General features: G+C 42.7%; 1 protein-coding gene across 4 annotated transcripts in view; it reads right to left on the bottom strand.

The window, feature by feature from the left end:
• Positions 1 to 26,081, bottom strand: part of NFAT5 (nuclear factor of activated T cells 5) — a 54,638-nt gene that overhangs the window by 14,233 nt on the left and 14,324 nt on the right. For 2 of the 4 annotated variants that reach the window (XM_071440922.1, XM_071440920.1), the window contains exons 2-6: positions 22,621 to 22,746; positions 11,357 to 11,915; positions 6,755 to 6,947; positions 3,338 to 3,528; positions 2,366 to 2,538 (exon numbers count right to left, since the gene is read on the bottom strand). In XM_071440922.1, the coding sequence (XP_071297023.1) occupies positions 2,366 to 2,538; positions 3,338 to 3,528; positions 6,755 to 6,947; positions 11,357 to 11,915; positions 22,621 to 22,746 (1,242 nt within the window). The other 2 variants (XM_071440923.1, XM_071440924.1) reach the window with 2 other exon arrangements.

Below are 26,081 nucleotides of genomic sequence, written 5' to 3'. Positions count from 1 at the left end.
AAATTTTAGCAATTTGAAGCAAATAAACAAGCCAAGGGGATGTGATTTTACAGATACACATGCCTGGATGCCCCTGTGCCAGAGGTCCAGGTGATGATTTATACCATTCTTATCATAAACTGCCACTGCTGCAAACCATTCCTACTCTTTTTAAACCTTAAACCAAATAGTTTTAACACACCACATGTGCTAAATACAAATGAGCTAAATGCAAATGTGCTAAATGAGTAAATGAGCAGACAATTTAAACATAGATACATTTTAAAATAATGTGTTTTGACACATTCAATATAAAATAATTCTGGTTTCTAACAAAGGTTCCTCAAGCACCTTTTCTCCTTACACATCCTTCCCAGGGCACACACCCAGACTCGTGTTTCTGCACTTGCCTGGCCCACTTTGAGTGTTTAATAACAATATTCTCTGGGCTTACTACACAGCAGAACATACATCCTGTACCACTCCAAATTATTTAATGACCTTTCAGAAAGGATTTTTCTACAACTGTGGCTGCAGGTTCCCAGGCAACCGTTACGCAATGACTGAATATGCTCAAGGCACATGAAAAGAGTAACTGGATTTAGGTTTGCTAACAAGTTAACAAAGCCTATTTAAAACACAGCCCTCAAATAAAGAGCCTGCAGCTCCTTAATGCCTTCTCAAAGGTTTCAGAAACATTATAAAACACAGTATGAACAGGCTCTGATGAGTGTAAATGCAAACCTTGTTGTGCAGGTACATTACATACCTGTAGTAAGGTTTATGCAGCAAACTAACCCAGTGTAATGTGCCTGAGGAGATGATTTATATTCAATAAACAACACATTTCATGCCATTTTGATCAGCCAGTAGCCATGTGCCAGAAATTTGCTTGGCCAAGGTCTACTGCAAGTTCCTGTAGCTCTGGCGTAAGTTAAGACAGAAGCACAGAGTCCTGGAAGGAGCCTCAGGAATTCCCCTCCCAACCTTCACACCATGATCAGTTTATTCACATATTCCCCAAAGACACAAGTCTGACCAGAGTATTTTGTTTCTGTGATCTAAGACTTCCAGCAGTGGAGACACTGTAGAATTCCTGGGCAATCTCTTAGCAACTTACACAATTGGGAATATTTTCTTAGCAAGTGACCAAACCCCAGCCTGCCAAAAACCAAACCAATTTACTCTTTGCACCAAATGCAGCTTTTTTTAGCTCAACAGCCTATTTTAAAATCAGTCTCTAAATGCTTCATCTCAGACTCTCAGCTTCCACTCACAATAGCAAGTTTTGGACTGTTAAAGAAAACATCAGGTGATTTTCACTCCCTCTTCTTCTATGGGTAAAATAATTTTATCTTTAGGCGGAAAGTTACAAACAAAAGAGATACAGGAATGGTTTTGAGATTTCATAGAAAATGGTTTTATCTTAAATCTGAAAATTAGTATCAGCGACTCCATTACTGTGGAATACCACCACAGTCTACTGATTGGAATGGAGACGTGAAGACGACTACTTCTAAAAAATAACCCCAAAAAATCCTTTTTATACCATGGAAAGAGCACAGTATGAGTGCCCAGGAGCTTCTCTACTCTTTCCATGCAAAGACAAAGCTCTCCATCTCATTCATTAAGATAAGAGGTGGAACAAGATGAGCTTTAAGGTCCCTTCCAGCCCAAACCATTCCATGATTCCACAATCCCCTTTTCCCTGTTGGTCAATGCAACCTCCCCAGCCAAGGCAGCCATCTGTGCTCATGCTAAACAGAGCAGTTTAATAAAGAGCTATAAAAAGTTTTGTTCTTGCACTGAACCAGAACAGATTCAGCCTCTGGCCCACGCAAGGACCACAGCTGGGAGAGCCAGGCTTGCTGACTTACTGCAAGTCCTGTCTAGCACTGAAAGCTGAGGCATGAATGTGACAATACAGAAGTAACTCAAAGTACTAACTGTCGTTTTTCAAAGCAACCATGACAAAAACAGAGAAATTTTAGGAGGCAAAAATTCATTGAACTGAAGATCAGGAATTGTATCACTACTTTTCAATACTGAACAATAATTTTAACTATTACCCCACCAGAAATAAACTTGATTTCAGCTACAGCAATTCTGAGATTATCACAGATTAACACAGGGTTGGTTTTTTAGTCCCCAAGGTATTTTCACAGAATCACAGCATCATCTAGGTTAAAGACCATCCAGTCCAAGCTGTGCCTGATCCCAGCCCAGAGCACTGAGTGCCACATCCAGCCCTTCCTTGGGCACCTCCAGGGCTGGGGACTCCAGACCTCCCTGGGCAGCCCCTGCCAGTGCCTGACCACCCTTTCCATGCTGAGATCACACAGAAACCCAGACCCCCCTACTCTCAGCCCCGTGGTCTGACACTCACTGCACAGAATTGGGGAGGAAGGCGTCTGCAGGGTCAGGGTGGAGCCGTCCTTGCGCGTGATGTTGACGCGAAAGACGAGCCGAGCGCGGGTGCTTTTCTTCTTGGAGCCTGCAATCCCTATCCTGGCTTCCACATCAGCATTCCTCAGCTTCAGGATTCCCACACAATCCACCCTAACAACACAAAACACAGCAGAATTTCATAGTTTAGTAAGTTCAGCAGCTTTACCAGTCTCTCAAGTAGTTTCATAAGCCAAAGTCAAAAGCCTTGAGGTAATTATGGAAACGTTATTAGATTTCTTTTTATTTACATGAAATCTATGACCTTTTTCAAGTTTTCATTCAACCCTGCCTAATTTGGATGGTGAATCATAGCAGAAAAGCATATGAAAGCATGAATAAAACAGAAAGTGCAATATAATTCTGGTAAGCATTCAATTTAGAATCACAGCTCTTCATTCTTCCATCCCCAGGTGAGATCTGTGTTTGCAGGATTATTGCTTCAAAATATTCTGCATTCACTTAAAGAAAGCAGGAGTAGAAGAAAACTTACTGTAGTCATATTATTTATGTTCAGTGGGACTTGGAAGTGACAGATAAGTCCTCCCTTAAGTGTGGTCCTAGGGGAGATGTACAGGGCCAGGTGAGTGATGCAGTGGTGGCTTTCAGACAGGCTCCATGCAAAATGATTTAAAGCAAAAAACAGCCAAAAAACCAAGAACAGCAGAAGCAAACACAGCCTGATGTGTTAAAAAGAATACTGCAATGTACCCAGGATTTTGGGTTCTGTGTCCCAAAAGCACAGGGATCACCTGCTATCTCCTGTGAGTACACTGAATTACAAGCAAGAGCCGAGGAGCAGAGGGAGGAGAGCGCCGAGATGCTCAGACTTGAACCGTAACCCATCCAACAGAGGAAATCAGTTCCCAAACCCAAGCTAATAAAGGGAAATATTCCTGCAAGAGCTACTCACGCCAGTGTCATGTTGTTGCTCGGGTCCAGCCCCACCTCGATGACAGTGGTGCCCTCGATGTCCACCTCCTTGCAGGGCGTGGTGTTCCTGCCCGTCACCCGGCAGGCCTGGTAGAACCCATGCGGCTTCACGCGCCCCGAGTCGTTGCCCACGAACACCTGCAGCACCACGGGCTCGTTGTGGCCTTCCAGCTGCAACACCCAGGTGGGCAATTAGCACAGGAACCACTGCTTTAATTGTTATCATTAATTGCTGGCTTCTAAAGCAGCCTCAATCCTGTCTACCTTCAGACAGAATTATCCCAGCTGCGACTCTCGCGGCTCTTACAACCTCCCGTTCTCACCCCAACTGTGACTATTCCCCCTTCCCTCCCAGCATCTACATCCACCAGCCAGCCAAGAAAGAGAACATTTCCTGGGGCTGATTCCAGAGGTGAAGAGGTTTTGCTGCTCAATATGTGCATTCCAGGACTCCACCTTCATGCCAGACACATTTTGAAATCCTCGGGAAACCAGATTAGAATTGTCCAATAGTTGCAAAACCCCTGAAGGAGTCAGAACTGGATGAAAGGGAAGCAGAGGGAGAAATGGGTGATTGAATGGTCCAACCATCCAACTGCATAAGCCCAGCTTTCCTTGAGACATCAAAATAAAAATTAAAAATGGTAACCTGACATCTCCTATTTAAAAGGTAACAATGTCAGGATTCACTGAAATGCTTCATAAATAAGAGCAGGTCAGACATTTTAACATCCTCCTGCAAGCCCATGTGCAAGCCATAATTATCGCATAATTGTCAGCAAAAATTACATTCATTTCTGTAATATCAACACCCTGGCATGAAATGGTTTGTGTCCTCTTAATGGGTATTTTTTATTAGTGGGATCCCACTGGTGCCACAGACTAAAAATACTCTGAGGTAAAAGAAGTCCTGAAGTAAAAGTAGACATTGCATTACAAAGGAAATTCTTCTTTTTAGGAAATAGTTAAGAAAAATACTCCAAGTGAAAAAAACATTAGATTGTTGCCAAATTCGCAGGCCAGAGATGGAAATTCCTTGCCAGAGCATTCTAGGAGATAAAATGAGTATTTTAGTGTTTCTACTGAGACACATTCGTTGCTCAAGGATTTCTGGGTGACAGTGCTGTCTTTTGTCCCAGGCCTGGAAGCCCAGGCAGCACCTGCAGAAAGAAGCTCTAGGTTCAGTAGTGAGGAGATGCAAATGAGAGCAGAATCCTCTGCAGAATCTCTTGGGGGATTATTCCCTGACACACTTAAAAATGCAGTTATGAAGTTTGTAGCAAGTTTGAATAAATGAAAAAAAATAAACCAGCAAATACTGGAAATACTGGTAAGATCATTGTGTGTTCATGTCCAAGAGGAGCAAATAGCAAATGTGACTGTCAGAGATGAGCAAAGCCCCAAGATCTCTGGAGGTGACCCAGCACAGGCATCCACATGGGAACCAAGGGCACAGCTCACAACAAAGGGCTCGACAGCCAGTCCCTCGATTAAGGCTTGGTTATACAATTTTGATGTTGCATACCGAGTGTAGACTCACGTTCTAAGTCATCAGGATCAGAGTTTTATTTACATGGCCACTGAATCTGCTGCTCCTCCTCGGCCTGTGTCAGGGCCACACACCACAGCCGCTCCCAAGCCAGATCTCTGCTGAGCACCAACATCCTTACACTGCTCCCCCTCACCTTGAAACCTCACTAACTAAACAAAAAACTCCCTTGTCTGTAACATATTTTTTTCCCACTAGCTCAGATTTCCTGAAGATTCACTGACTCATTTGTCTGTGCAGCCCTGGCAGAGTTTTATCTTCAGGGTATGAACTCCTGTGCCTACTGGTAAAGCAAACTGGAACTTCCAGGAATTCAGTAACACGAGACTCTTCCAAAGAGAATTTTCACTGATGGGTGCTAGAGGGTAACTGGGAAAGGAGTTAAAAGGAAATTCAGATGAACAAAGGCCCATTAAGAAAATCCACATAAATGAGCACTAAATCCCCATGGCAACAGGCCGATATGAATGGATTCTTTTCTTATGAAACTTTACTGGAGTTCTGCATTACTCAGGAGGACTGAGTGAAGGGCTGCTGGTGTTCCTAACACTGCTGAACAGGACTTTGAAGATAAGCCTACTTCTGTATTCTGTCAGCAGCAGTCAGCACAAATTTTAAGGGCTGTGTCACAAACAAACATCTCCCTGTAAACCTGGTAAGTTAGTTTGGGTCGAGAACTGCTTTGCTGCTTTCTCAAAGTGACATAACTAAGAAAAAATATTAAAATGTCTTTTGCCCTCCTTATCTATATGATAACAAACCTATCTGTCTACTCGCTCAACCTGCTGGCCACACTCCTCCCAGTATGCCCAGTGTGCCACTTGCCATGGTGCCAGTGTGGTGCTGGCGTGCTGACTCTCATCATCATGTGGGAGGATATTTAACACCAGTTCTTCTGTTTGCCACCCTAAGTCAAGCCCAGCCTTTCTCCTGCTAAGCCTCTCTACCATCTCCATCAGGAAACCTTCCCAAGCCCTCAAGTTCTCCAACTGCTTTCCCCAGGCTACAAGGGAAAGAAACAAGACTTGGAAATTCCCACTCTGTGCATTCATGTGCAGTCCCTGGAGCTCAGCCTCACTCCTTCTTGAGCAGAAATGTCAAAGAGCTCCTTGTAACCTTCTTGTGTTTCTCCTCAGAGCAAGACGCCTCCAGCACCTGAATTTTAAGCATCAAAGTCCATAGAGTAAACAGGCTGCAACTGTCAAGTGTGCAAATAAATGCTGCCTCATTCCTTGCCCCCATTCTCCAGTTCTAATCCACATCAACCTCTACTACCTCCACCTGTACCACGCTAAACACACTGAGCAGTACGGACTGTAAAACACCTCAGTGAGATCTCCATGACTCACTTCAAAGTCACTGTACACAGCAACTCAGATACTGCTGAATTAACAACAAGAGCAAAATACACCAAGCAATCAAAAAAATAATCCCAACCAAAAAAAACCCAACAAAACCAGAACATCCCCTTTACAATTTTTTTTTTTTAATTGAAAACTGGTTTTATGTCTTTACTACCACTGGACTGAATGATGTCCCACTGTCACCAGCCATCAAACAGCCAGAGCATTTCACTCTCTCACTTTTGTAGGTATGGAATGTCTCTGCATTCACACAGTCCATGGAACTGTAGCCTGACAGAACGTGCATCCCAGGTTTTAAATCCCTGCCTTGACATGCAGCTTCCCTCCTCCTGTAACTCTGCGATGCCAGTAAGACTCGTGACCTGCAGGAAGAGCCCCTGTGCAGCCCCTGCAGCCACGTCTGCTCCCTGAGCACTGCAGAGAGCGCAGGCCCAGTGAGCTGGAGCTGGCCAGCCCCAGGCAGGCAGTCCCTGTGCCAGCCTACCTTGACGGTGGGAAAGCCCTGCTGCGTGCGGTCCTTGACGGAGCCCCGGCTGCCTTCGGTCAGGTACCGAGCCCTGTGCTGGGTCTCCGGCTGCACCATGATCTTCAGCTCCTTCCCCTCGCTCTTGGTCGGGTACTGACCACACAACATTGGGGTCTTCTTCCCTCCAGCTCCCTTCTGGTTCTCTGATGCTCTGAGAAGTCAAAACACACCATCAAGAAGATGTGAGAAGCAGCTCCCCAATAAAAACACTCCAAATCACAGAAAAGCTAAAAAGGCAAAGAGTGTGCATTAACTGGTGGAAGATTTGTAGGAGGGAGCAAACTTTGGAATTCTCTTTCTGCCAGAGGAGACCTGCAGGAGGAAGAGGAATGGTGCTTCCCTGCCTCCTCCATCCAGAGCACATGGGAACTGCTTTTCAGAGAGCAAACATAAAGGAAGGGAAAAGCAATTAGCATTAAACGATGTTAACGAACAGAAGGCGGCTCATAACCTGCTTTTTCAGAGTCTATGACACAGCCTGAACAAGCTGCTTTGCTGCTGTGACAAACACACACGTACACACACACTGGATGGATTTAAGGTTAAATGACACTTCTTTAACAGGAAAATAGCCTCATGCCTGTCTCCACCTCAACTTGTACATCCATGCAAACTCCAGCTCCGACTGCTGTCTAAACAGAGTGACCAATTCATGTTAAAATCCAATTAGTTATTGTAAAAGCTCTGGCATAATTGCACCAAAGTTAAATCAGTGTATGCACAAGGCCTTTCTTTCCAGGTGGGTTCCATAAGATGTAGTGGCTTGTTCTCAGTTCCATAATTAAAACCAGGATGAAGAAGCCCTCCCAAGCCTAGCAGCACATGAGCCATTTTGTGTTCCCTTCATGGGAAATAACCCTTGATCCTAGATCTGATCTCAGACCAGGATTTGGTAACGAACCCGAGGACCATGAAACTCCTTTCCCACTAGGAAATGGGAATGTGCCACAATACATGATGCAGGCAGGGAAAGGGCTCCATGATTCATGCAAATGTCATATTCTTTCTTCCTAGCAAAACATGGTTTCTAACAGCTAATGCCTGGGAAGAAAGCAGTTTTAAATAACAACTGTGGATTGCTTAAAAAACAAATCCCATTTCAACGTGCAAGTTATTGAAGTAATTTATCCAGGATTTTTTTCCTTCTCAATAAAGGTGAAAACTTTTTTTTTCAGAATTGTTCCCTGGGAGCTTTGCCACTGCATGAGGCTCTCACTGACCTTCTCACCTGCCAGATGTCAAACATGATGCAGCCCTTTCCTAGAGCTCTGGCTGTGCACAGAGCAGCCCCTGGACACAGCAGGAGCCCCTGACCTCAGCCCTGCCGCAGCCCTGCCCCTTTTCCTGCCCGGGAAAGCTCGGGCACTTTGCCCCTCACATCTCACAGCCCTAAAGCCATGGAATCACAGCACAGGGTGGCTTGGGAGAGACCTTTAGAGATCATCCAGTGCCACCCCTGCCATGGCAGGGACACCTTCCACTGTCCCAGGCTGCTCCCAGCCCCATCCAGCCTGGCCTTGGGCACTGCCAGGGATCCAGGGCCTGCCCACCCTCCTTATAAAAAACTTCCTCCTTTGACCTACACTAAATCAACCCTCTTTTAGTTTAAAACCATCACTCCTTGCCTAATGCAACACATCCCATTTGTCACACTCTTATTTTCATTAAGCCTTCCAAAACCTTTCACTACACATAAAAAAAGAGTTAAAACAGAGAGTTGGTGCTTTGGATGACTTCCATTCCCATTTTCTGTCCATGAAGGTCAAGCACTTCACTGTGGACAGCTCAGCCACAGCCCTGGCTGCCTTGAATACTCATCCTCAACCAGTACCCAGCAGAGGCAGGAACTACATAAAAACTAGCATAAAACCCTGCAAAATAACATTAATGCCATCTTACAATAAAACTGTCTTCCTGCCAAGCAGTCCTGATTACTCTGCTCAGTGTAGTCACTGGGGAGACTGGGATGTAGGTGAATTTTGAAGGGAAATGTTAGAGAGCTGGCCATCAAAATGAAATTCCCCTTTACCACTCCCAGTGCCATGTTTCAGCAGTGACATTAATGCTGACCTCTCCACAACTATACCCTTGAATCCCAACTACCTTCACTGTCAGCATATTAGTATTTTATCATTGTCATATTTATGCAGAGAGATGCTCCTCACAATTATTTTGGTCTTTTCTCTAGAAACTTAAATCATTATTTTCAATCAACTAGCCAAAGCTGGAGGCAATTTAAACCCTTCACCAGAACTTCTCAGTGGTCTTTCTCCTCAAAATACAGGATGAATCACTTAATACATCCTTTCAACTAATGAATTCATTTTAATTCAGTTTATTCATACAGCAAGTATTCATACCTGTACATTTCATATGCACACATGTATTAATCTGACAGTTACCAGACAAAATAACCTCGAGTCTAGCACTTCTATTTCTTAAAAGGAATAAATGTAAGTGGCAAATCCTATGAATCTGCTCCAACAGATCTCCTGAGGAGTTTGGCCTGGTCCTGTTCTCAGGGCAGACCTGAAAGTGAAAGTGAGACCACGGAAACCTGAGTTTCTGCCCTGAATCACCACCAATTCATCCCCTGCTAAAAAGGCTTTCACAAATTCCAAGTTTCCACAGGAATATATTCTTTCTCTTCCTGGCTTTTAACAACAACTGTCTCTTTAGGGGCAAATGCCATTTCCATTCACCACAGAGCACAGCAGTTTTCCTTGCTCTTTTCTTTAAGCCAAAAGTAAATGAACTCCCTTGGCCGAGCTCCACCAGGCTGGGAAGCTTTAAAAACTCCAGTCACTACGGTGACCCAGATTTGTAAGGCCAAGTCTCCATATTCCAACAGCAAAATTAAGTTTTCTAAGACCTTGGCCACTTCTTATCCCAGAGGTTTATTTCCAAGGATGGTTCTGTTACTTGGGAGTTTTCCTGCAGTTCAGTTTGGCCTGAGACACATAAGGAAAAATATTCCACCTTCTTCCCCTCTGTGCTGACAGAACCCACGGATTTCCCTGTCAGCCCAGTGGTTTTGGGGAAATCTTGTTCTGTTTTCAGACCAAGATCTCACATATTCTGCCAGAGTTTACAAAACCTCCCTGAGATCACACTTACAGTGGCACAGCTCTTGTCTTTCCATCAAGCTTTTCCTTCTGTAAGGACAAGCCCGGTCCCTCGGAGCTGGGGGAGGCACCTTCCTCATTCCAAGCTGCCTGAGGTCTACCAGGTACTAATATTTTACTTTATGACCATTGACTTTGGCTGGTGAAAACCCCGAGGCCAGAAAGCAGCAGCACACTCAGGACATGTTCTCAGAACTGCTTTTCACAGTGAAATTTTAAGTATGGAACTGCACTGACCCTGGGAATACAGACTCCAGGCTCTTTCCCTTTGGGATATGAGAAGTTCATCATCTTTGCCATCAGTCAAATTTTAATATTCATCGTTGCTGTGATGAACGTCAGAACGTACTGCAAGCACAGACATAAAAGTGAAACCAAAATGCGCTCCTGCCCCCAAAAAAGCCCAAAATAAAAGAGCCAAATCTATCCATTTGACCACTTTAAAGGTACTAAAGAAGCAACAAGTTAAAAAATAAAATAAAAAAAGAAATGCATCAACACACTCTTGCAAACTGATGGAATTATCCTCTTTGAGCAGCTACTGGAATGCATTTAGTGAACAGTGTGAAGTGGGAGATGAGGGGCCACCACCCAGGCGTGCCCACGCAGACACACGCACACGACCCAGAAGCACAGAGAGAAACAGCATTAGAGATTTATTTCTGAAAAAATCAAATACAGAAGTGAATTCACATGGAAAAACCAAAAACTGGTTCACCATATTGTCTTAACATTTCATAAAAAAGTAAAGCAAGTGATAATTTAAATGATGAGAAATCCTAATGAGACATTAACCATTAGCTTCTGCTCCCATCCCTATCTCTATTTGACAAATAGAGCAGCAGGTGAAGTGTACAGACTGAAATCCTCACATAAAACCCTGCAAAAACACATTCAGGGTGCACCAACTCCACTCTGCCTTTCTTTTTAAATACATTTTCATTGCCATTTTATAAATGGAATTGTGTGGCCTTTAGGGAATTTCACTTAAAGAACAGATGAGCTCATCAGCGCTGCATTTAATTGCTGCAGGAGAGTTTAGCTTTATCTTCTAAATAAAGATTAACAAGTCTAATGAGAACTTATCACAGAATCATGGAGTGGTTTGTGTTGAAAGGGACCTTCAAGAGATCCAGTTCCACCTTCTGCCATGGGCAGGGACAACTTCCACTATCCCAGGTTGCTCCAAGCCCTACTGTCCAACCTGGCCTTGGATATTCCCAGGGATCCAGGCGCAGCCACAATTTCTGGGGGCAGGAAGAACTTATCCTGGGCTAGGACATTACAGGGACAGCAGAGAACGGAGGGGTTTATGTGAGAACCTAAGCAGAACATTTGCCAGGGCATGGGGGCGCTTTTATTAGTTTGGGTTTACATATGGAGATAGAATGTTTTTTCTTTAAAAAAAAATTAAAAAAAAAAAGCAGATACCAACCCATTTCCTGCTTTTGAGTTGCTTTTGCTGTCCGTGCTGAGCTGAGAAAGGACATAGTGAGGCGCTTTGGCACTGTCGGCATCAAAGATATCCATGTTGGACTCTTCGCAATCTCGGCGTTTGATCCCTGGCCTCTGCTTTGGGTTGCGCTTGCGCGATTTACGTGGCACCTCAGTGTTATCATTGTAGGAACTGGTACTCATGTTACTGAAGTTGGAGGGTGAATCCTCCATCCACATACTGCAGCTCTGCTCTGACTCCAATCCACAGCCCTCATCCTGGCAGGACATCCGGCTGTTGTCCAGCAAGTCCTCGGGAGGTGGCGAGATGTAGAGGACAGTGTGGCGCTTCGGCGTGGCCGCCGGCGGCGGGGCTGCGGTACCGGGAAGCTGCTGCTCACTTACCCCTCGGCTACTTACCCCCACGGCCGCGGAGCAGCTCTCCACTTGCATAGCCTTGCTGTCGGTGACTGAGGTAGAGTAAATGGTAGGGCTGGAAGAGGTGGTAAAGGAGCTGCAAGCACCGCCCATGGAGGAAGAGGAGGGAGCTGAAGAAGCATCTGCGGTGTACAATTCACAAGTAAATACAGGACCCGTGGCGGGGCGTGCGCTGGCTATAGCAGTCCCAGTGAGATCAAGGTGATTTAGGAACCGATTGCTTTCCCCCAAGAAATGTTTGGAATTTGGTTCAGTTTTGGAATGGAAGTGCTTAAAGCAACACAGCCTGGCCAATGCTTTGGAAATGTCCAAATGAGTCTTAGCACGATCCACTGTAATCGAATTTTTTTTTTTAATGACTTAACATTAATTCATACAAATGGCTGCGAGTAAACAGAGCTTTCATTGCCTCAGCTGGACTAATTATTGGTGTAGAAGCCATTTCGTCTAAAATAGCCCCAAAGCAAAGTGCTTATAATCCACATTCAATGCCAATTAAACAATTTATTGTTGGAAATTTTTAATTTTTTGTTTTTGAAAAAGATGGGACTGTGCTTAGCCACAAAATATTAAAATAAGTTTCTAACCTATGAAGCAGAGAACTACAGGTCATTTTTAATGCAGACACTCCCTGCTTCAGAGGCAAATCCTGGAATAAAAATATGAGAAAATAAATGAGAAAAAGAGCTGCTGATTATTCCATCATAAATGAGAAATAAAATATAAAATCAACTGAGTTGGTAGGCAAAATGGAACTGGTATCAGTCACTATGAGCGAGCTGTTGATTTTGAAGGTTCAAAATAGGGATGAATATCAGTGTTGGAGACACACTGGTCCAAGGACTGGGAATTTCTGTAATTTGACTTCTTCAGTCACTGGGACCAATTTCTCTCAGACTTAATTGGTCCCTTCCACAGAGACTTGGGACAGACCTCTGAAAAATTCACATTAAACAGGAGATTTCCAACACTGTGACTACAACTTCTGCAGAGGTCCCAGAGCTCAATTTGGTTTAGAAACATGAAAATTATTACTCCAAACCCCTGAAGATTTCTGGAGAACACCACTGAAGAATTGTAATGGACAAATCAATGGCATACGTAAGTTGAATATCCCAGAGGAAGCGGGCCATTCAAACATTTGTATTTATTTCAATCAGCTGTAGCTCACTGAGGAATAACTGAATTTTATAGTCAGATTTTAGCTTTCTGTGGGGAGACCCTGTTTTCTCTATTTCTGCACTGCCACCCACACCTGATAAACCAGAAGCACTGAAATAACCTAATTTTGGAAACAAATTGTACATCAAATATATACATAATAATACAATATGTTTGTTCAGCTACTTCCTGCTGTCACACAGGTAATCTCTGTTACTAAGAGGAACACAATGTTTTCCTTTTTGCTGCTTGGGATTTTTTAAAAATCCAAAATATTACAATAGTCTCTCAATTAAAATATTTAGAGACTGCTGGGCTAGTCTATGCAATTTTAGATATTTAAAAGTAACAGAATGAAGCATGTTCAGTCATGATACATACATTTAATTAACAGTAAAACTCAACCAACTTGCCTATACTGGGAATTACTGGGAGTATCAATGACTGATAATAAAGAGTTTTTAAACCATTACTGCTTCCTACAGCTTTCCTGTGCTAAATGAATGTAAAAGCAAACTTACACCACTCCAGACTGTCAAATTTAGAGGTCATTACAGTTTATCAATAAACTACTCTGCCTTCCCTGAGCCTCCCAGTGAACCAGGAGCAGCTGAATGATACCAGTTCCATTTTCCAGCTTGTTCTTTGGCAAATACAGTGGCTGAAATTGGAGAATTCAGTCACTTTGCATTCCAATTTAAAGGCAAATTTCTCCTTTCTATATCATGCATTAATTCAATGCTTCTTTCAAAAACATTTATAGGATTGGCAAGAACTATCAAATCTAGGAATTCATTTCAGTGACAATATTTAGGAGCTGATTTGCAGCCACTTTGAGTTGAGACAGCCCGTCGCTATTTGGGATGTTTGTTTGGTAAAGAGGATTGGTTTCCATCCATCATTGATACCTCCAGAGAAGCGTGGCCAGGGACCCCTGGAGCACAGGAGCCGCAGGGCTGGGGCTGGAAAGGCAGAAATGAGTTCAGGGCAGAGCCCGAGGCAGGGACAGGGACTCAGCCATGGAATCTTTACACACATGGAACAGGCAGCAGGGCTTCGACTGCAGGACTCCTCCTCCAACAGATTAATATCACATTTACACAATCCCACCAGTCCTGGGAGTGTAAGGAAACCTTGGACACTCCAGGCTCAGCTCTGCGGGGGCCGCAGACACCAAGCACTGGGCTCAGCTGGGGCTTCAGTGCATCTCCTGGCCAGGAATGCAAAACCTGCACTTTTCCCTCACTTTCCTAGGGAAAAAAATAAATATATCACTGAACCAAATGCTTTTCAGCACAAAGCTAAAAGAGCTGGTGATGGTAGTGCTATTTAGGGTGCAGCATTGTGAAATATTGTCTTTATTGCAATATTATCATTATTGCTCTCCAAAACAATTTCTCTTCCCTTCTTTTTCTAGAAGTTAAAAAGCACTTATATGTATAAATACGTGTATGTGGGCTTTATACTTTTAAAAAGTGAATAAACATTGTTCATTATAAATTGGTTACGCTCTCCTCCATTTACCAGAGATGCCCCTGTGCAATGGTGAGATTAGATTTTGGAATAAACCCAAATTCAACAGTAATGGCAAGAAAACCTCTCTTTAGCCTTATAGAACAAATTAATACCATTACTATCCATACATAAAGTATGATAAATATTACAGCAAATTGAATAAACTGGCTGTATTGGAACAGTCAAATACACAGATTTAAAAACTTTTGGAGGCATAAATTAGAAAAAATAGTAACATTTGAAGTTATGAAAATACTAAGAAACAGTGAAATCTGTGTTTTCTCAGAGTATGCAGGCCTTGAGCCAACTCATCTTCCTTTGAACTAATAAATAAACTGGGTCAATCCAATAAGAATTCACCACATTACTGCAATGAATAAACAGTGCTTTACATGGCTCCCATTTGGGTCCATCATTTTATTCCAAAGCCAGTGACATTCGTATCTGACACCAAAAGAGATTTCTTAGATGAACATGCTGCATTTTGGAAAATAAGGAATTCAGTAATTTGAACTTAGCCTGTGTTGCTTTACAAGGTGAGAGCATAGACACACCTTCCCCAGCTTTGAGCACTCCTTTTATTTTACTTTCTTTAGACACAGATTAATGGGCACGGGCACAGGTGGCTCATGGTTTGCAATTTAACAGTGCGTGCAATGACAAATACACAGAGGTATTTTTAAGAGAGTAGGTACATTTTGAAATAGAAGACTGAATATATTTCATTTAACAGTCTCAAAATCAAACTTGCTTTCAGAGCAATGACACTGAACAGAGCTTATCATGGCAAGTGTGCAGCCTCAGGAATAGAAATTAAATGTGCATCAGCATCACAAGGTGGGGGTTTTTTCTCATTTTTTAAATAAAAAAACAAGAGAAAAGAATATTCCACATTACAGCAACTGTGATCACTGTTGAAACTAAACCTCCTTCACTGCCATCACTGTAACCTCAAAGGGAGATGGAAGAAGTAATTCAGATTTTGTTGCCTGTGCTACAAGTTCTTCTCCTCTAAAAGAGGCAGAATTGTATCAATCAGTCCAGCACAAGGACTAAAAGTAAGGGAGCACACAGCAAAGAGTGTCCCTGTGAGCAAACCAGGGCAGGCTTTTTCTTTTCAGTACCAAAAAACCAAAGAAAATTTATTACCTCCTGCATTAGCAACCAAGGCAATGACATATTTTCTATATCCTATTCTCCTGTGAAATCAAACAAGGCATTCAGCCTCTAAAAAAAAAGATTTGGAAAGGCAGGAGAGAGAAAAAAAATCACTACTTGGCATTAAGGGAGTCTTTTTAGGTAACACCTCTGTGGAGCCAATCCTGAAATCCTTGTTCACTCTTTTCAAATACCCTTCATTAAATACAACAAGGATTACCAAGTCCTCAAACAGAAACAGTGTCCTGATGACTTTGCTTTTTAATTGCAAAAGCAAGTCATTTCCCAGACTGGAAATCTTAAGATTATAAAGACAAATAAACTGAAGATATTTTTGGTTTCACAAGTTTTCCAGTCACCTGTGCATGGACAGCCAGGACAAGCAAAAAGCCATTAAAGAATTCATTTTTTTTTTCTGAACTTCCCCTGCATTCCAGGGTATCCTCTATGTTCTCTTCAGAAAAAGAAGTGTCAAAAATGAAAACTCACCCACAGGGTGAGGATTAAGTGATGCATAAGCTTAATATGTGAAGTATAACTTTGATTAAATGTGTTGATTTATCTAACATGTAATGTCCTTGGTAAGTGTCAATTGGTTTATTTGAACCCCTGGACACAGAAGAACAATTTCAGGACACCCAAAAGGAAACTGCAGAATTTCCACCATCAACCTTTGTGTTGTCAAAGGTTTCAAAGGTAAAACCCAGAACTTACAAAGTGGCTGCAAACCTGCTTTCAACACCTCACATGCCAAACTTGGGGTTCTACTTTTCTTCTTCTTGTATTACTGATGTCATGTCAAAAACTTTTCCAAAAAGTTTAGTTTCAAGTCAGTATCAATCCACTATTCAGAAATAAACAAAAAAAATTTAAAAAAAATTAAAAAAAAAAAAAGAAAGAAAGAAAAGAGACTTATGAAGAAGTCTGAAAACAAGACCGACCTATACCCTGGGTGAGATTGGATGGGTTAAGTGTCTCTGGCACTATTTGTCTTCACTATTGACAGACACTGTCACACAACCCACCACTCGATGCCTGTCTCTGAATGGCGAAGCTAGAATGCAAGTTAAGTGTATTAATAGAGAAAAAAACTAGCATCCCAGCAAATATCATAAAGCAATCCAATTCACCAGTTATTAAACACACTCAGATTCAAGATAGGTAGGTTAATTTAATTTACATTAAGCCCAACAGTGTAAATTCCCCTTTACATTCCCATGCTGACCCAAGCAGTGTATTATTATACTTTGGGTAAATACATCAATCAATGGTTTTGTTATGACTCCCATTATTCAATTAACACTCAAGTTTAGGTATCTAAGGAGGACTTTTGTTAGTGGCTCACACACCCCAATTCCATGGATCTCAGATCCTTCCCACTCAGTGTAAGGGCTGATTCCAAGCAAGCAGAACTCTGGGACCCACAGCTGCTCTCTCCAAGCCCTGCCTGCCCCCCCTCAGCACCTCCCCAGCTCCCTGCAGGAGCTCTCAGGATCAGTGGATTTGGCCAAGAACACCTCAATTCAAGAAACAATTTTATCTTTTAGACACAGGGGTGGGTTTTTCCTAACAAGTCAAGAACTGCTCTTGGCCTTCACGATGCTGCCACAGAAGAAGGTGCCCAAGCAGTGGCACAATAGGATTGTTCTCGCCACTCATGGCCTTGGTTTTCCATTATTCCTTAGGGAACGGGGAATTCTCCTGCCACAAAGTAGTTCTCAAGTCTTTCTGATCTAATAACAGCAGCCATTTAATGCAAGAAATTACTGTAAAAAGAAAACCTCACAGAATGATGAAACTGTTTGTTTGATTGAGCAGTTCTAGAAAATTGGGTGTAATAACTGCATGAAATCCATGAAGACTGAAAATAAATTTAGAAAAAAGATGGGAACTAGATGTGAAATTCATGAAGACTGAAATCACACAATTTAGGAAAAAGATATGAACTAGACATGAACACTAATACGAATGTGGAAGCTCATGGAGCAGGAAGGCCCTCAACACAACCTGACTCCGTACAACTGGAATATTCCAACTCGATTTAGAGAGAACACACCTAAAATGTTTCAATAAAATGGAAACAGTAAGAAAAATCTTTATCTCTGGCATTTCCCAGCAATGCTGCCTCACCAGAAGACCCTCTGGGATGATGAAGGAACCAAGCTGAGCTGACCCTCATCACAGCCTGGCCTGTCTAGGCTGGGCTCCAGCACGGCTCCTTTGGGCCATGAACTTCCAGCAGGAACACCTGAAGCCAAGTACAGCAGGAGGGTGAGCTCTGAACGAGCCTCAGGGTCTGCCTGAAGCTCTCTGTGCAAGGAAGAAGGATCTGCCTGGTGACTGCAGAGAGCAGGCTGCAGACAGAAATCCCTGGAAGATCTTCCTGGAAATGACAGGAAGGCACTTCCAGCTGCGAGGGTGGTGGGAAGAGGAAGGGAAAAGCCTACAAAGAAATGGAAGCTTTTACAGGCATCAGGGACCAACTACAAAGAAGAATCTTTTTTTCTGCTCATTTGTTTACAATCGTAAGCCCAGGATAAGAGAACTGGGGACAGCACTGAGATCCCCTTTGAAATGTCTGGTAATTATTTCTGTATCAACAGGAAAAACTGACTAATGACACCAGGAAGGATGATAACTGAACAAAATATTTTCTGTAAAAATAAAAATGAAGAGGCCTGAGAAGCCACTCAGGGAAAACCAAACCAAAACAAACCCATCTCCATTTTGAGGCTTCATCAGAATCTTCCATTGGAGAAGGATGAAAAAGCTTTATTTTGGCAGCAGAAAACATGACCCCTTAGCACCCAATATCTACCCTACAGGCAGTGCAGGTATCTTTATCCATGTCTCTAAAGCAGCAATTCCAAATCAAAGTCTGTATTTTGATAATTAAAATAACCAAAGATGCTTATGGCAACACTTCAGTTACAACTCCAATCAAAAAAAGCTGATTACATCTGTTTGGGAAAGTAGATTATCCCTTTAATTATAAATAAATATTTTAAAAAGCATAAAATTGATCACAAAAAGATAAAGTCTCATCATTTACCTACTATTTTCCTAGGATGTAATCACAGGTGCTTGGGAGCCAGAACACTTCACTACATCACAGATTTACTGTATCCCAGTATGGAGAATGCAAAAGAAGAGATCAGTAAATACATTTCAGTAGCACAAAACCTGTTCCCCTTCTGCTGCTGCAAGAACACCACACTGGAGAATTCACTGGAGACTAAGAACTGGAAACCGGAGAGCAATGCAAAAATATGGAAATATATATATATATATTTGCCTCTGTGGGAAATGGAAAGCAGCTTGAGAGATCATCAACAAGATGAAGCACCTCATTCCAAGTTCTGCTGCAGGAAGAACAAGGGATGGTGAGAAGGGAAGTGAGTTTCTGTAACAGTTCACTGGGGCTCAGAAGGGTCGAGCATTCCTGGCACTGGAGATAAAAGATGAAAAAGCAACACTCATTTAAAGAATATGGTTGAAAATACCCCAGATCATCCCCCAAAGACAAGAACCATGTGCTACCTACAAGCTGGAAAGACTCCTTTGAGGAAGGACTTAAATTGGCAGAGTGAATTTTGAGCATTTTAAGGCTCAAGGTGCCTTGATCAACACCAAAAAATTGTTCAGGCTTTTAGAACCAACTGAGGAGAGACTCAAGTGGAGCAAGTGGAGCTCAAACACTGGCAGGAGCACTGGGAAAGCTTCAGGCTCATTTATTTCATGTAAAATCTCCAGGCAGAGCACACAATGACATTTCTCAGCATGACACCCTCATGCATTTCCAGAGTCTGGAGATGATTCATATTTAATGTGTTTATGGTGCTGCACCAGGCAAAATCCTCCTTTTCCTGTCTCCTGAACAAAGCCACTGGAATTCAAGTAGCAAGCACAGAGAATGGTTTCCAAGGGTAAAAACAGATCTGTTCCCTCCCTTCTGTTTCCCAGAAGAAGTACAGAATTAGAAGCTTGAGATAGCAGCTCAAAATCCCAGAGTTCTATGAAATCACACTTGTCTGGTATTCAGAGTGGGTAATGCCTCTTATGTCTGGATTAATGAATAGGAGATACACATTTATTAACAAATTAATGAAAATCCAATCAGCAACATTCCATTTTCATACTCTTACAACTGTTCTGTAAGTCATAAAATAAATTTCCAAATGGAAGAAGAACTAGAAGTCTGTCACTGTGAGGTCATCACTGCTAAAACCAGCCTATCCTGCTCCTCCAAAAAAACCAGGAGTTAACTGCAGCAGTATTTCCAACCTACAATATAATTTATATGGGACAAAACCCCACAGCAAGGGGACAAAAAAAACCTTGAGTGAGCTGAATTTCAGACAAATATTGCCTTACTTTGCATTTCAGGAAGCAGAGAACAAGCTGTGTGAACTACTAGAGGAGTAGGGAAAAGCTCTGAACGCTTTGGATCAATCCCTGTCACAGAATCCTCTCATTATCCAGAGTAATCAGATCTGTAGGGGAATTCTACATGGTGTGGCCAAATGTTCAAATTAGCCCTTCCTTTTAAAAACAAGAGTAAATGAGATTACATACAGCCTTATGCAGACTGAACTATAATTTCCCCCTCATTCCTAAAAAAGGAGGTTTTAAGGCAAGTAAGACCAGACCAAAAAAAAAAAAAAAATAGACTGACACAAAAAAAAAAGGGAAAAATTTCAGATACAGAACAAGAGGTTGCCAGTCCTTCCTCCTTACCCTGCTCCTGTACAGCATCAGCTCCCCAAAAATCCGCCTACAGCCTGCTATTAAATATTTGATGTATGCAAATGATAGTCAAGATTAATCTTTTGAAATGTAAGTATAAAATGCATGTGTGGTTCCCTGTATAAGCACCTGGTTTGCACAAAGCCCAGGATAATTTTCCTGTAAAGAAACCCCAGCCAGACCTCTCGTTAATACTCAAGGCAGGGTAACAGACTGAAAGTGTGGTGGAATTCTCAAAGATGCTGCAGAAATCCCACAACAATTACAGAAAATAGGAAACCACCCTTTTCTCTACCAAGCAGGCACAGCTACAGAAAGAACACAGGATGTGCCACGATCAAACCAGCAATGGGAACAACACAGGTCTCTGCTCCTCTTTTGGGGTTTTGTCTGGTTGGGTGGGACAGTTTAAACAGAATTTTTAACAACTCTCACTCCAGGTCCTTGTCCCAAGTCCCTCTCCTGGAGCCCCTTTGGGCACTGGAAGAGCTCTAAGGTCACCCTGGACCCTTCTCTTCTCCACACTGAACAATCCTAGCCCTCAACTTGGTATCAGCTCAGTCTTTGTGACCTCTGTGGTCTCTGACATTGAACAGTGTTGATATGTGAATGATCAGGTGTTCTTTCAATTTTAACAAGAAGCCTCAATATTTATTTTTCAAAGTTTTTCATTCCAGAAATTTGTGCTGCAGTTTAACCCGAACACACCTAATGAATGCATCTCAGGTTTTTTAAAGGATCTGGACTGGCTGTTGGCAGATGCCAAATACCTGGAGGCAACAGACTTTTAGTTCCATTCAAGTTTAAGTCTTTTCTGTTAGGCACAGAATTAATTAGCAGTTCAGGCCTGTCTGTGGATTTAGAGTGTAACAGGGTTTGTGGGCTGGTTTTGTGCAGTTGTTTTGAGGATACAAGTTTCTACAAGATTTGGTTGCTGCTGTCTATGAACCAAACCCATCATTAAGCACCTTGACTTTAGAAACAGATGCTCAAATTGTTTTTTTAGTAAGTGATATAAAAACATCAAATCCTTTTGATATAATAAAAGCATCAAATTCTTTCAATGACCAAGTTCCACTGTGCACAGTTAAATCCACAGGTTCTCAGGAGAGGTCTGGCAAAACATGAATGGTGAGCAGTGCTGTAAAGTTTCTCTGACAAACCTACAACCACTTCAGGTTCTGATCAGGATGCCAGGACCATGCAAATCTGGGAAACGTTCTCACACAAACATTTAATGCATATGAACTTGGAGAGAGAGAAACAGGAATAATGCAGCTACCTGAATTCTCACCCTATAGCCATTTTTTTCTCAAGCAAAAATTTAATGCCAATTAGGAAACTGGAACATGACCTTGTAAAAAAAATACAGGGATCAAATTATGAAAAAAACCCTTATCCACTGAGGGAGACACATCTATAATGGGCAAAATTATCTTTATTTCCCATTGCACAGATGTGTACTAATATATACAAGTTACTGACAAGAATCCCAGACGAAAGCCAGCACTGAGGCTAATCTCCCAAATCAAAGCTTTGCCCCTAGATCCTCACTTTTTTTCTGTTTAATGAAGATCAGTGATAGTCTTTAAAGTCTAGAACATGGCTGGGAATAAGAAATGGATGCAGATTAAAAGGTCATGCCTCTTTTTTATATGTTGTCAATTAGAAAAATAACTACACTGGTCATTTAGACTACCAGCTGATGACAGCTACATTATAACCTCATGTATTTGAGGATCTTTAACCACACCACACTAGAGATGTGTGTGAAAGGAGTTTAAATACTACACTTCCTCAGGGCCCAATGGAAAACATGACCTTTTCTTCTTCCTCACATTTTGGTAAAAGCTTCATGGCCCAAAATGTCATCTCCCATTCCATTTTTATCCTAACTAGAATCCACTGGCTTTGTCAGTCAGCATTCCGCCTTAGTTCCAAACAGGGATTTATTCCCTTGGAAGACAGAGTGCATTCTAGGAGTTAACTGCCTGTGTGGCATAACAGAATAGAGGAACAGCTGATTTATTGCTCATGGAGATGCCTGTATGAAACACAGCAACCTCAACATAAAATACCTGACGCTTTTGATCGCCCAGCTGAACTACACCACCTACATTCTCCTAGAATGAACTCTGCTACTTCTCCACAAGCTCTTTTTTACACTCAGAACTTTGCCAGCACTGTTCATGTTGGCCAGAACGTCACAAACCTTGAGAAAACACCAGAATAAAGGAGAGTCCTTACCAGCAGCAACTACAGCTGGAGGCGGCGAACCGGCCTCACCACCGCTTGTTTGGCTCATGGATGCTATGGATGTTTCTCTGGAAGGTGGTAACTGCAGCTCCTTTGGGAGAAGGTCATAGACAGATTCTGTGGAACAAAGAGAACTTGATCAAAATGTCACCCGTGTCCTACACAAGAAAAGAAATAATGTTTTTGCCTAAAAGATATGAACTATAACCCAACCCTTTCAGAACCTTTGGGCAAAGTCACAGTAAGTGCTTGGAAATAACAGCATGGAAGAAAGTTATTTCAGAAAACAAACAAACATTAAGATGCACATTCTGAAGACTGAAACAAAGGACACAAACTTGTTCAAACAAAGAAATAATTCATGAACTTCCAGAGAAACTGTTCTCATCCAGAGTGAAGGGCTGAGGGCAGCACACCACGTGAGAATCTGAGACAAACCTGTTTCCAGAATTCCAACTGAGCAACTGACTTCCTAAGGGAAAAAAGCCTAATTTGGCACCATCACCCTAACAACATCCTATGGAGTCTTAGAATCACAGACTGGATTTGGGGGGCAAGGGACCTCAAAGCCCATCCAGTGCCACCCTGCCATGGCAGGGACCCCTTCTGCTGTCCCAGGTGCTCCCAGCCCTGTCCAGCCTGGCCTTGGGCACTGCCAGGGATCCAGGGGCAGCCACGGCTGCTCTGGGCACCTGTGCCAGGGCCTGCCCACCCTGCCAGGGAAGAATTCCTTCCCAATATCCCACCTAACTCTGCCCTGTGGCAGTGGGAGCCATTCCCTGTGTCCTGTCCCTCCATGCCTTGTGCCAGTCCCTCTCCAGCTCTCCTGGAGCCCCTTCAGGTGCCAGAAGGGGCTCTAAGATCGCCCCTGGAGCCTTCTCCTCTCCAGGGGAACATCCCCAGCTGTCCCAGCCTGGCTCCAGAGCCAAGGGGCTCCAGCCCTGGGATCAATGCCCTCCTCTGGGCTTGCTCCAACAGCTCCATGTCCTCCCTGTGCTGCATTAATCCCGTGGGTTTGCTCTCTCTTCCTCCTTGTGTGTCACCCAGGAGACCTCCTAAGGTTCCCTCTAAGAGTTTGCTCCATCCTCACCTATTTCCAGCTCTCAAGTTAACTCCAGCCTCCTGTACACCTGCAGCCTTAGGTGTGCTCACCAGGGGTTTCAGGAGGGAGGCTGGGTGTCACATTTTAGACCATATTTCAAGTAACTTGGTCTTTATCAATGAAGCATGAAATTAAAGATTTGCTCTTAATGGTCTTGTGATCTTTGGGAATGTGCTTCAGTTCTAATGCTGGCTTTTCCTTCTCTCCCTCTTTATCATATTGTTGGAATTACTCACAAAGATTAGAATTGTGCTGCTTGTGGATTACTGCAAAAATCATGTGCTCCCTGAGAAAAAAATTATCCTGTGGGAGTCTTGGATGTAAGCATAACTCTAAAGCAAAAGGCTTCGCAGAACCTTCGCCACATTGGAGAATCAAAAATAAATTTCTTAAACAAAAAAATCCCCAAAAATCAGCCCAAAGAGACAAGCTCTCAATTACCCAAGAACTTGGGGTTTGGAAAGGAGTTTTTGTAGTCAACTCTGAATATATTATGAGTCATGACAGATGATGATGACAATTCACTCCTCTCAGAGGATTTCTTGAGGAGAAAGGAATGGAAGTGTGTGTATGTATTCAACTTACACATGAAATATGAAGTCTCTGTATTTACCTGCAGACACACACTGCTGCAATCCCTCATTTTGGAGCCCCTCACTCAACATTTTGAGCAGCAGCAGCCCTGAACATCTGCCTGTGATTCTCCTGTCCTGCTGCAGGTAGAAGTGCCAGTGCCAGCTGGAGTAAAGGCTGGTGCTCATCTACAAGGGCTTGTACAAACTGCTCACTCATCTCTGAGGAAAAGCAAATGCAGCTGCTCCTTGCAGTACAACAGGAGCAAAAGTGAGAACAAGTGTTACCTTCCAATCCCTTCCAAACCATTCTGTGAATCTGTGAACTCACGGCACAGGGTGATGGTCAAATCCAAGCTTTCAGAAGAAAAACAACTCTCCTGGCTTTTCTTGCATCAGATGCAGCTTCACAGTCTAAAACACACCATTACTAAACTGCAGTTTCCAGAGGAACCCCAAGTGCCTGGGTGCCTTTAAGAACCCTTGCTGCCACAAACCTACTCCACACACATCAGACTTCAAATGAAACTTTGTGTTTTCACCTAAACACAGGCCAATGTTTATATATGCTGAACTATAAATAGCATTAAAGCAAAAACTGACAAATTCCAGAAACATGAGAGTTGCTGCAAGGAAACTAATTCCTCCCCAGAGGATACAGCTCCCCCCATGCCTCACACTGTCCCAAGAGCTGAAGCTACTGCTCAGCCCCTCTCCATCACCACGTCCTACACCCGTGTGCACTCACCAATACTGAGAACATTACGTTTCCTGCTAGAATTTTACGTTGATTCATGCAGAAAACACCCACTAAAGGGAAAGGCTGCTGCAGAAATGCAGTATTACATTTGGAGGCAAAAATAGCATTTCAGCATCATTACGTGGTTCTACATAATTAGCGAGAAAAAATGTGTAGACAGAATTCCTGCTCCCAGCAGCCTGCACTGAATCAGTGAGGAAGTTTAAGCTGTCTGACAGCACTAAGTGTCCTTTAATTTATTGCTGATTTCAATTCCTTTAATGAATACACTGGTTGATCCCAAGTTTCTAGGGTTTTTTTCCTGGAAGTAGCTCCATTTATACCCAACATTTAAACACATTTTCTCTCTCTCTCTACAGGAAGCAAGGAACACGTGTTTCAGGATTGGTGTTATTATAACATATAAACAAGATAACACACAAGCCAGATAACCAAAGACTAGTGAACAGCCAGAAGTCCCACACACTCATTTCCCGACACAAATCCTCACCTGTTAATCAGTTATTAGACATTATCTACAGTAAACTTCCAAATCTCTTATCTTGCCTCAAAATATCTCGCCTAGACAAGCCCAGCTTCACAAATTCTCCTCCCAAGACCAAGGACACACAGGGACAGGCAGATTTACAAAAAGTATTTTAAGTGTCAAATTTCTTCAACTGCCCTTTATCCGATTATCCTGCCTTTATAATCTCTCATCTGAGATCAGCTGCTTGGAACTTTGATCTTCCTGCCAGTTGTACTGAGAGTCCAGAAAATTCTATTTCACATGGTTAATATGGACCAGAACCACAGCAAACATGGGACCAGGATCCAACAACACAGCACTTGGAATCGGGAAAGAGAAGATTTTATTGCGCACTACTTGAACCTGCACACAACATTCTGAATTTATATATCAATAAAAAATAATAAAAAAATTTAGGAAGGAGTTTTTCACTGGGAGGGTGGGCAGGCCCTGGCACAGGTGCCCAGAGCAGCTGTGGCTGCCCCTGGATCCCTGGCAGTGCCCAAGGCC

The sequence above is a fragment of the Agelaius tricolor genome, unplaced genomic scaffold, assembly GCF_023055355.1.
Source record: "Agelaius tricolor isolate 1412-34295 unplaced genomic scaffold, bAgeTri1.0.p SCAF_15, whole genome shotgun sequence".
In the NCBI taxonomy this organism is placed as follows: domain Eukaryota; kingdom Metazoa; phylum Chordata; class Aves; order Passeriformes; family Icteridae; genus Agelaius; species Agelaius tricolor.
The sequence above is the reverse complement of the archived record's forward strand: the minus strand, read 5'-3'. Positions and strand labels throughout refer to the sequence as shown.